Source organism: Camellia sinensis, chromosome 15, assembly GCF_055761805.1.
Source record: "Camellia sinensis isolate YWXY chromosome 15, ASM5576180v1, whole genome shotgun sequence".
Classification (NCBI taxonomy): Eukaryota; Viridiplantae; Streptophyta; class Magnoliopsida; order Ericales; family Theaceae; genus Camellia; species Camellia sinensis.
In genome coordinates this window covers 17,336,096-17,347,475 of record NC_138975.1, presented here as the reverse complement: position 1 = coordinate 17,347,475, position 11,380 = coordinate 17,336,096, and the positions used below count along the sequence as shown (strand labels likewise).

The 11,380-nt window shown below is 35.0% G+C and overlaps 1 protein-coding gene across 1 annotated transcript; it reads right to left on the bottom strand.

The window, feature by feature from the left end:
• Positions 1 to 3,658: 3,658 nt before the first annotated feature.
• On the bottom strand, positions 3,659 to 10,380 carry LOC114315085 (RNA methyltransferase family protein). The gene is made up of 11 exons (XM_028261661.2): positions 9,893 to 10,380; positions 8,311 to 8,553; positions 7,750 to 7,911; positions 6,695 to 6,804; positions 5,934 to 6,042; positions 5,672 to 5,827; positions 5,452 to 5,567; positions 5,186 to 5,352; positions 4,742 to 4,872; positions 4,544 to 4,666; positions 3,659 to 4,406 (listed from the first exon to the last, which is right to left on the bottom strand). The coding sequence occupies exons 1-10, from the start codon at positions 10,283 to 10,285 to the stop codon at positions 4,559 to 4,561; spliced, it is 1,695 nt and encodes a 564-aa protein (XP_028117462.2). The 5' UTR covers positions 10,286 to 10,380; the 3' UTR covers positions 3,659 to 4,406; positions 4,544 to 4,558.
• Between the last annotated feature and the right edge of the window lie 1,000 nt (positions 10,381 to 11,380).

Sequence of the window (11,380 nt, the reverse complement as noted above, 5' to 3'; positions counted from 1 at the left end):
GAGTGAACAAGTCGTCGACGGCTCCGATATCCCGGAAAAGGCTCGCTTTCCGGTAATCTTTGCAGGAAAAATGGCCACTGCCCATTTGAGTAGTAGTGTGGTCTCTCCTCCCCAAAACAATTCTGTGGCACTGCGTGCTAGTCCTGTGAATATGGATCCTGGCCAGTACCCTATCATATTGCCTTGCAGCTCAAGCCACCAATTTCCTGTGTTATTATCCTGACGATACATATCAAGCGTTTTTAATCAACAATACTGTATACAAAAATATTCCGAAGTTTATCCAGTATTTGAACGTGTTTAGGAAAGGATTTGAGTACTCTCATATTCATAATTTAATTTAATTGAGTACTCCTTGAGAAAAATATTTATGTAAAAAATTAAAATAATTAGATTTTGATAATTATATATTTATCTAAATTGATGACAAATATAATTTTAAAAATAATCGTCTATTTTTTAATGACAAATGTAATTTAAATATCTATTTACCGAAATTTGAATATCTTAATTTTTTACATAATAATTCTTCTCAATAAATTATAAAAAAATAAACAGTTTATATCACTAAAATTGAGCTTACAATGGACCACTAAGTCTAAATACTTTCTCAGGTGAAATTCCCAACAAGAGAAGCCAAACTTTTGAAAAACTCTAAACACAAAGTGTGGTGTGGCTGAGATTTGATTGTTTATTGTGGGGATTTTGGGTGGTTGCCATTGAGTCCAGATCCCCTCCTTGAGTCCCTCTTTCATTCCCTCCTTGCAGGGGCCTTCGGGTCCACTTTGAGGCCTAGTTTTGATAATCCGAACCGTTCATATTTTTAGATTTATTCAATATATTATACCTGTAAAAAATCAAGTTGATCGGATATCAGAAAGTATGCGTTCAAAAAATTGGGACTACAAACTATTTTTTAATAAACAGTTTTCCGAACACATACTTTATGATATTCGATCAACTTGATTTTTTACAGGTATGATATACTAAATAAATCTAAAAATATGAACGGTTCGGATTATCAAAACTGGGCCTCAAAGTGGACCCGAAAGCCCCTACAAGGAGGGAATGAAGGAGGGGCCTCAAGGGGAGGATCCCAATTCGTTGCGATTCATATGCGTATCAGCTATTATTGAGCGACTTTTTTGGGCCAATTTTGAGGTTTATTTAGATAATTTAAATCGTTTATTTTTTAAATATGTCAAATAAAATATACTTATAAAAAATTAAATTGATTAGATATTTGTAACCCTTTATTAAATCAAATTTGTATTTAATGTTCAATCCCGCTCAATAACTTCAATTAATTAAGGCTCGAATGGCTTGAGTGTCGGCACTTTCTTTTTTTTTTTTTATTCCCCTTCTTCCTTTCCTATATCCCAAAAGCAAATCCTCTAGAAGTGCCAAAGTAGATCTCTCCCTCTTCCTATATCCCAAAAGCAAAACACTTGGAAGTGTCCTATGTACACACATAGATCTGTTCTTCCTTTTTTTTCTTTTTCTTTTTCTTCTTTCATAACTCAGAATCAAAAAAAGAAATAGAGGAGAGGAAAGAGGTAGAGCAAAGAGGAGAGAAAAAATCAAACAAGAAAAAAAAAACAGAGGAAAAAAGAAACAAAAGGAAGAAAGAGAAGAAGAAAATGAGAGGATGAAGAAGAACAAATCTATGTGTGTATACACACAGGCGAAGCCGGTGGGTGGAGGGGTTTGCGACCGACAGTGATGGCGGCGCCGGTGGCTTGCGACGATGATTCCAGCTCTCTCTTTGTTTCTGTTCCCTCTCTCTTCTCTCTTTCTTCTCTCTTCCTCCCTCTTTCTTCTCTCGCTTCTCTATTTCAGGGAGGAAGAAGAGGAAAAGACAAAGAAAAAAAAAAGCCAAAAAACGACGTCGTTTTGGAATGTGGCCCACTCGAGCCTCCAAAATTTCGAGCTCAAAGCAATTTTCTTTAATTTTAGGGGTATTTATTCATAATTTTTTTTTATCTATTTACATTCTACTTAATTCAAATTATTTTCTTATATTCTAATAAATGTTATGGGTATATAGTTATTAAAATACACCTAACAATAATATTCACATTCCGTGATGTGAACCACATGTCAATGTAAACATTCATTATAAAATATGAATATTCATATTACCAAGTTGCTAACTATTCAAAAAATATTTGTAAGAGTAAAATTATTCATAAAATACATTAAATGTGAGGATTATGATTTGGTAGATCAAATGTCCAAATAATAGGACTTATTGGAATACAAAAATATGTTATGGATAATTAGGATAACAAGTACCTGAAAAAAAAAATTCTTAATAAATCTCCCTTAATTTTTATATTTCAAATTACACTTACCATTTATTTTTTTAAATACAAATATAATTTGATGGAGGAGATACCTACATAATTACCCAATGTTTGTAACCAACAATCAAAAAAATTATTTTTAAAAAAAATAGATACGTATTTCATGTATTCAATATGCGTACAGTTCTGTACCCATACCAAAACATACCTCTCATATGAGTACGACATTATTTTTGGAGTACCCATAACTAAACTCGGCATCTTATTATATTCATCATATGCCTATTTGGTAAAATTTATTGTAAACTAAAAATTGATGATCAAAACACAAAAATCAAGCACTCATTTTCCGCTTTGAGATAATCAATTTTTTTTTAGCTAACTTAAGCTATTTCCACCTAATAAACTCAAAATTCTATCAAACTGTCTAATACAAACTCATAAGTCAAATAAAATAAATAAACAACACTATAAACCGTTAAGATAAACAGCACCAAACAACGCATATATACCTTGAAAATAAGGGTGGATATATCAAATGTCTCTGTTGTAGGTGGAAACAACTTTAAATTGGGAACCGATGGCTAACTTGTTACTTGTTTGCACAAAACCTCCGCATTTGAGATTGTAGCACCCTGTTTTTTGGTAGTTATCTCTCTGATTTTACACCACAAAATATTGGTTAGTTCTAATTCAAATTTTCACATCAAATATTTTATGTATATAAAATATGTTTTGAAAAATATTTTTCGGTAGTGAACAGAAATTTTTTTTTTTTAAAAAAAAAAAAAAAAAAAAAGTTTGTTTAGATAGAAAATAATTTTCATAATCAACTAAAGACAAACTTATTTAAACAATATTTTTTAGTCAAAAAGTTTATCAATGCTACCAAACCACCAACACTATTACCACTCCACCACACTACCACCACTACTAATATTATATCAAATTTAAGGAGTGGGGCTTCTTTCAAGTGTGTAGAAAAACTGGATTTGTCCAGTTCAGGCCACTAGACCTATCACAAGGCCTCTCTCTGGTTCATTTTTTAATCTTTCTACATCATCTTCATTCACTCAATGACTCCTTTTTTTTGTTCTCTTTCATCATACTTCGCATCTTGAAAATCTGCAGACATTCAATGCTCCTTTGGTTTACATATTTTATAAAACTGGTTTGAAAAAATAATTACAGCCAAAATTTTGGGCTGAAAATCCACTTAACTCGAGCTATAAAAAAAAAAATTAATTAATTAATTGCAGCAATGTGGCATGAGATATATATGGACAAAACAAATTGCTCCTAATCAGACCTTTTAAATCAGCGCAGAGTTTTGCAAAGCACTCGAGCAAGTAAAAAAAAAAAAAAAAAAATTTAATTAATTAGTCGAATTTCACGGAACAAACATCATGTGTACAATCAATATCCAGAAACTAGGCACCGCATAAGGCGTACAATGGCATCAGAATTCAATTTTAAAAATTAACCTGGATGTGTTTGTGACGAGATTCAAATTTGTAATACAAGCTTTCCAGAGTGAAGCCTCGCATGTGCTTCGAGCCCAGGGAGGCATTTTGAATTGAAGATCGGTAGGCAGATTGGCGTTCTCAACATGGGTCTCTGACCAATTCATCGATCCAATGATCATGATGTTATGAGAGTAGTTGCGCATCAAAAACCTTGCAGCCATCACATAGTTACTCCATGGTTTGCTGACTTTCCTTCTGCATGGTGAGAGGCAGACTAGAAATGGCATTTGGAACTCTTTCTACAGTTCAATGCGGTCAACTTTCCTGATTAAGGTATTTTTTAACTTGATTACATAATTAGATGTATTTTAAACTTTATTCCCGAACTAAAAGAATGTGTTAAGTGAACACGTTTTTTAGTGAAACAGCTTATAAACTTGTTTATCAATTCCAGCTAAACAACTTAAAAGCATATTTATCAAAAGGCGCTCTTCCCTAGTTTGGGAATAAAGTTTAAAATACACCTGGTTATGTAATTAAGTTTTTAAAAAAATCATAATTAGGGAAATGAGCCAGTTCGAGATATATCTCGTCTTCATATTTGAAAATCACCATCTCTGAGAAATTCAGTACCCTGGAAACAAAAATTGAAATATCCCTCAACGAAATTAAGGCAATGAAGCAGCTAAATGGAATACATGACTTAATACACAAATCAAAATAATTGAAAGACGTCGCCTGCAGGGGAGTGAAATGAGAGGGAATTTACACCTCATAAAGGAAATATCACTGAAGCTCTAGGAGGCAAACACACTCGATGTGAGGAGTGTGAGGGAACATGTCTACTGGCTGTAGGCTTCTTAGTTTGTAACATCCCTCTATATTTTGCTCTGCCTGTAAAGTTTTTGATATCTCGGAATTACAGAGATTTAACCCACAGCTGAAAAAGACAAGCAACATAGAACTTACCACACCGTGACAGAGGTAATCGAGGTCCCGTGCACATGTTGCAGGATTACAGGACACATAAATAATCCGTGGGGCTCGAAGCTTTAGTAAATATTTAATTAACTTCATATGCATTCCTGGACGGTTTGGATCTGCAGGATGCATCCATCATGTCAGAAAATATCTGGAAAACCTAGTGCTATGTTTTCAAATACTTAAGTGAAGATCAGATAAGGAACAGCAGATTTCTCAGTTCAAACCTTAAATATACAGTCATGTAATTTATGTGGGGTTAGACTCTGAACATCCAACCACGAGACCCATATGCTTTTTTTGAAGGACAAACATGTAATTATCTTAGATATTGATCATTGCTATGTTGAATGCAAGATGATGTACACAATTTTAACATTCTACAGAAAGGAGAAGAAAATAGAAAACTGAGGCACCCAACAAGGACATAACCTGATATGATGATGTCGGGCTTTGGAAAATTTTTCCCAAAATTCAAATCAATTTTATTGAGGTCTCCTTGTACAAATGTGGCATTATTGATGTTGTTCATCTTGGCATTACGACAAGCATCTGAGATAGCCTGAGGAACTACTTCATAGCCATAAACACGTCTGGCCCTGACAAAAGCAAACCAATGGAAGCAGATCCAAACAGGACCATCATGTAAGATTTGTAAAATCACACATTTCAAATTATAAGAAAAACATGAGAATTACTTTCTGGCTAGTGTCAAGCCAATGGTGCCCGTTCCACAAAAAAGGTCAAGGACAATTTCTGAGCCGTCTCCTTTGAGATCCGCATAATCTTCAATGAGTCGATAAAGAACCTCCGCCTGAAAGTTGTAAAATGGAATAATGAAACTCAAGCAAGCAATCACTTTCCTGGGGGGAAAAAACATAGACTAACAGGAAATCCAAATCCTGGGATGTTGCATACCTGGTGTGAATTTGTCTGAAAGAAAGAATTGGCTGAAATTTGAAAAACAAGCCCTCTTAGGATCTCTGTGATGGTAGATTTACCATATAACGTGAACTCATCCTCACCAACAGATGTGTTACCGACAGAAGTATTTACGTTGTTCACAATGCTGACCTGTTGGTCGGCAGACAAAAGAAACGAAAAATGATATTCCAAAATGAAGGTTTCACTAGTGACACTGACATCAACTGGAAAATGTGCACAGAAATGTCATACAGACCACTTCAGGTATGGCTGAAATTTTCTCAACAAGGGGATTCAGGAGCTCTGGTTTGTGGGACGAAGTCACAAAATTAACCATAAGTTGAAGAACACCAGTATTGACATCCCTGAAAAATGAATAGTAATTGTGTTAGCTTCTGGTGATATTTGTGATCTGACTTTTTTAAAATTTTAAGTGAAATAATCCCTAAAAGAAATATAAAGATTTGGGAACTTATACAAATACTGAAACAACCAAATGAGCAGGAGAGTTACCTAAAGGATTAAAAAGCTTTGCATTGAGTTTTAGGTGTTTGCATTCATTGAGAGAAAAATGTACAAAAATTAAGGGCATGTCATTCGATATTTCAAGCTGTAAGAAGCAGTAACGGAAGGTATAAACATTTCTCATTCTTATTGGTCAGATGTTGAAGAATATCTACTTACAACACCATCCAGAAAATGCAACCCTCGTCAAGCATATACAGCTACATATATGTTTCACATATTTTTAACCAGGATACAAAGAAAAAAATTAACTAATATATTTGCCTCATTTATTTTTTCTCTTTCTTTTCTGTCAACTTTGTCCCAATGATCAGACAACATAAATTTCACTACTGAGTTGTAAAACTGGTCAGGGGTTTTTGGAGCTATGCATGCTCTTTTGCAAACAAGTGTCTTCTGTGTGCAAGTAAGGAAATAAAAAAAGTATGGCATGCTTAAATGTTTGAAGTTTAACCAATTATGATGATAGATAAATGATAGAACTCAGTATACCTGCCTGTTCTCAGCATTAGATGCTTAAGATACCCAGCATGGGAATGTACATTATACGGAGAAAGGCCTAATTTTGGATCTCTCCAACAATCTTGAATAGCTTTGAGAACCTATAAACAAAAATGCATATCAAGTGACAAGAAAGAGTAAATTCTACAAGAGTCTGAAGTCAGTATAATGGACATGATCAACAAAGTTGTGCTCATTATTTTAGTACAAGTACAACCAATTCACAAAACTGTTTGATAAAATGTAGATCCCAATCCAAACAACACACCAAGGAAAATAGAAAATCTCCTTAAATCTGTAAAACCAATCAGGCAACATATAGTGCAAATGAAAGTTTCTATCTAATTCTTTTTATATTGATGATAAGGCAGCATCTAGTGCAAATGAAATAAGATGGATGTTATCAATATTTTGGTACAACATCTACAATTATTCAGACGGTAATAGGAAGGATAAATGCACATAAGCCTTGACCCCTAGTATGGCAAAAATCACATAACTTGGTCATGGCATGGGAAAGCCTCATCTTCCATGTTTATGTAGCCTTCCATTGAAGCTACTCGAGAATTTACTTAAAATTTCAATAAAACTATGGTCACCCAACAATTTAACATTGTCATGACAAACTTTTTCTTCTTGTTTCTAAAACCATGAAAAGAATACCAAGTCTGGAGCACAGGGCATTAACATGTGTATAATATGTGCACGTTAGCTAAAGTGAAGCAATGACTTTAGCCATGGATTTCAGTTATCTACAGAAAACAGCCTGTGGCTAGGCATTATCCATAAAATTACAACATTTAAAATGTAAATCCACAAGCATTCCTATAGTTTTTGCCAAAGCAATTGACTGGCATGCAACAAAGAACGCCCATAATTAAATCTAGCAAATGCTACGTATGGGAGTCCCAATTTATTTGGTTTTATCTAAACATATATTTAATTTACTCATCAGAGACAACAGATTATAGTATCTGATAAGAGGTTTCTATGAAAGAAATCATGCAATATTTTAACAATATGAACATGAAAAAGATATCACACACCTCATTGGCAGGCTCACTTTGTAATAAGCATTTGTTGACATTAAGAACCTTATCAAAAAAGCCAGGAGCATGCAGTCCCAATGCATAGTCAGCGGCATCACTTTGTTTATCTTGTAACAAGTCTCTAGGTACCCATGTCTGATTACTGAATGAAAATTCCATCTGCAGAGGAAAGAAAAGTAGGCAGAGATATTTTACAGTTTTTTTAACTATATTATCTAATCTCTTCTTGGATATAAGTTGATAAAAAGGTCAATGAAAGTGAACTGTGGGAAATGCAAAATGATTTCCATAACTCTTACAATTAAACTTATTACCGAAAAACGCAGTTATGTTTTATCTTCTTCTAGTGATGATTAACGTAGTGTATGATTTTTCCATCATGCCTCTAAAGAAAATGCAATGAAGTCCTCTTAATACACTGATTAATTCGTATTGCATCATTAATTTTAGAACATACTATTCACAAAATTTCAAAATTTAGGCAATCTATTCATTTTTTAAATTTAAAATCAATCAAAAAATAAAATAAAGCCCAACAAAGGTGACTTCAATACTTGCCTTGTTCCTATAATGAAATTGAATGTCACAGGGAATAATGGGCTTCATGATGTTAAAAGATTCCAGGTCTTTATCAGAAAACTTCCCCACATGTATGACCAACTCTCGGACTTGTTGTTCTTTAGCTCTGATCTGCGCCTCATACAGTAGATTCTGTGTTTTACAACCTCCACAATGTAAAGCATGTTCACATGGAGCTTCCACAAAGTCCCAGTGCGGGGATATTGTCTTTAATTTAGTCGCCTGCACTTCTCACAAATTAATTCAAGACCATAAGCAATCAGAAACTGGGTTATATATATAAATTAGCCATACAATGAAAAATTACTAACCAACAAAAACATATAAGGAAAATCACTTACAAAAATTAAAATTGACTTGGCAAGCTATGATATTTCCTCTTGTTTGCTAAGTTACTATACAAGGGAAATTAGGAAAATTGACACAGTAGAGCCAGGAGTAATAGGCATAATCCTTGCACCATCTAGAAAAGTGCCTAACTTCTGAAGTAAGTAGCACAGGTTTCTCATTAATGTGACAGAATTATGATATTTAAATTAATTTTCCGAAGCCACATCTTTTTTTACAAGGTTATAAGTTAGAAAGTCAGGTATGCCAACATGCTTGTAGGTAAATACAATTAAGATGGAGATAATCTCAACAGCCTAGCTAGTACGAATTTACTTTTTGACGATGCAACTTGAGCAAATAATTGTTGGAATGAAATCCTTGACCTCCAAATAGTAGCGAAACACAATTAGCCTTGGGTAACGTGGTGGTTAAAATTAAGGTTGTCAAGGCAATGAGGAACACTAAGATGTCCTATACCGTAACAGATTATGTGATCCTAAGTACAGCTAGAGAGAGAGAGAGAGAGAGAGAGAGAGAGAGAAAGAAGCTTATGTAGCTGCCAAAAAATGGTTGGAATTGAAGGCATTGTTGTTGAGTTGATAGTATCATCATATGGTAATGGAATATAACCGCTTCAAAATTATATCCAATTGGACTTGGCTACCTATATGAAAGTAACCAAGCCTTGTGTCCCAATCAAATGGAGTCAGACATATGAATCATTTCTCTCCATTCAACTCTATTGAGGGCTACATGCTCAGTAAAATTAAATAAATTCATATCTTTTTTCGGTACTGCATCCCATCTCAACGTCAGTCTTCCTCTCCACCTAGCATCTCCTCTTGTGATGATCCTATCACCCATCTTTATCGTTGCATCTATATGTCATCCTTATACATGAACATATAATGCATTCCTCATGTTTGGTCACTAAGCTCCATAAATTGTTTTTGATTACTTTGAAAAATTAATATTAAAAACTATGACAAACACAAGAGAGCTCATGCATTGACTTCAATTTTATTTATTTAATACTATATCATGATGAAGAGCTAGAAAGACAGCTTTTAATTTTGTAAGCCTGAAATGAAAGAATAAATTGAGTATAATGCAACTTAGTCATCACTTTCTTCCCATTTTCTGAACAACCAAACAAAACAACAACACTAAATCTTCACTCATAAAATTCCAATACAACACAGGAGTAAAAAAAAAAAGCATTGAATTGAACCTCAGCGTAATTGTCTTTCTTGCGAGTGATGCGGGCGACGAGGCGTTCGCCAGGAAGAGCACGGTCGCACATAACGACGAAACCAGAGTTGGCCACTTTACAAACTCCTTTTCCTTTGAAAGCAAGGCTTTCGCATACCAGCTCCAAACTCTGTCCTCTCTTCGGAAAATACGATTCAATCTTCTTCTTCATCTTCTTGTTATCATCATTAGGTTTTGTGGTGAATTGAGTATCTTCTGAATCTTCAATTGAAGAAGAAGAGGGAGATGAAGAGAGAGAAGGTACTGAAGAGAGAGAATATGATGATGATGATGATGATGGGGTTTTGCGGAGGGTTTGAAGCCATTGATGAGAGTTCAAGCGGCGGAGGCTGTGGCTGGGCAGGACTGCCATGGTGTGCGGCCGCTGCGAAAAATTCGCGGTGAAGATCAAGGGGTTATGTTAGTTGCGGATAGAGGGTATCTTCGGAGTTACGAGAATTAGTAGAGGTTAGCTTCGTAACTAGGACTTTTTGGGCTTCTTTGGTCAGGTAGATTGTACTAAGCAAATTTTATTTCCACACACCAAGTTTATTTATTTTATATATTTAATAATTTTTTTAAAAATTATAATTTTATTCTTTAATGAAGTTACCATTCATCTACCACCATTTCACCCACACATTTTATAATTTTTCCATACACATCTTACCCATCACCATCTCACCAGCCACTTCACCGCCGACCATCACCAAATCTCAACCATACACAACATTTCCTTTCACTTTTCCCACTCCTTTCAGTCTCTAACATTCTCATTTCGTCTTTTTTCTTTCTCTGTAGATCGCTGGAGAAATTGCGACCGTTTGAACAACCAATACCGAACAGATTGTCGCCGTTCGGATATCAATTGCCACACCAATTGAGTATGTACAAATATCAACTATCGAATCTATAGGGTTTGTTCGAGTATCAACCATCGGATCTCTCTCTGTCTCTTTTTCTTTCTTTGTTAATCGATCAGTCGCGGTAAAGGAGAGAGGTTGTGTCGCGATGGAGGGAGTGGAGAGGACTGGGGAAGAGGTGGGGAGGTGGATCGCAAAGGTGACGGCGATCGGTAATGATTGCGATGGAGATGACAACGACCGGCGATAATCGCGATGGAGGTGACGGTAACGTAAGAGGCTGTGTGAGAATGGTAAAGAGGCTGGAAAGGGGCGGTGGTTGATATTGTCGTTGCCGCCATCGCCGGTAGTTGGTGTAGTTAGGGTTAAGGTTTTTGGAGTGAGAAAGAATGGAAGGAGAAGATGTGCACAGAGAAGGTGAAGGTATATTTTGAATATGAAGTGTGTAGGCGGAGATAAAAAAGTAAAAATCAAATTACTAAAGATTGAGAAAAGATGTACACAGAGATAATTTGGTGTGTTGTCACGCCCCAAAAAATTGGACAATTAAATATTAAATTATGACTAAACCCTAATCAATATTCCATCATCCAAATCCTAGGGGT

Bases quoted from the DNA above. Each gene is read 5' to 3' on its own strand.
- LOC114315085 (XM_028261661.2), bottom strand. From the start codon at position 10,285: ATGGCAGTCCTGCCCAGCCACAGCCTCCGCCGCTTGAACTCTCATCAA. The intron at 5,568-5,671 runs GTATGCAACATC...TACAACTTTCAG, and splicing joins TTCAGACAAATTCACACCAG to GCGGAGGTTCTTTATCGACT. The intron at 5,353-5,451 runs GTAATTCTCATG...TGCTTTTGTCAG, and splicing joins GGCTTGACACTAGCCAGAAA to GGCCAGACGTGTTTATGGCT.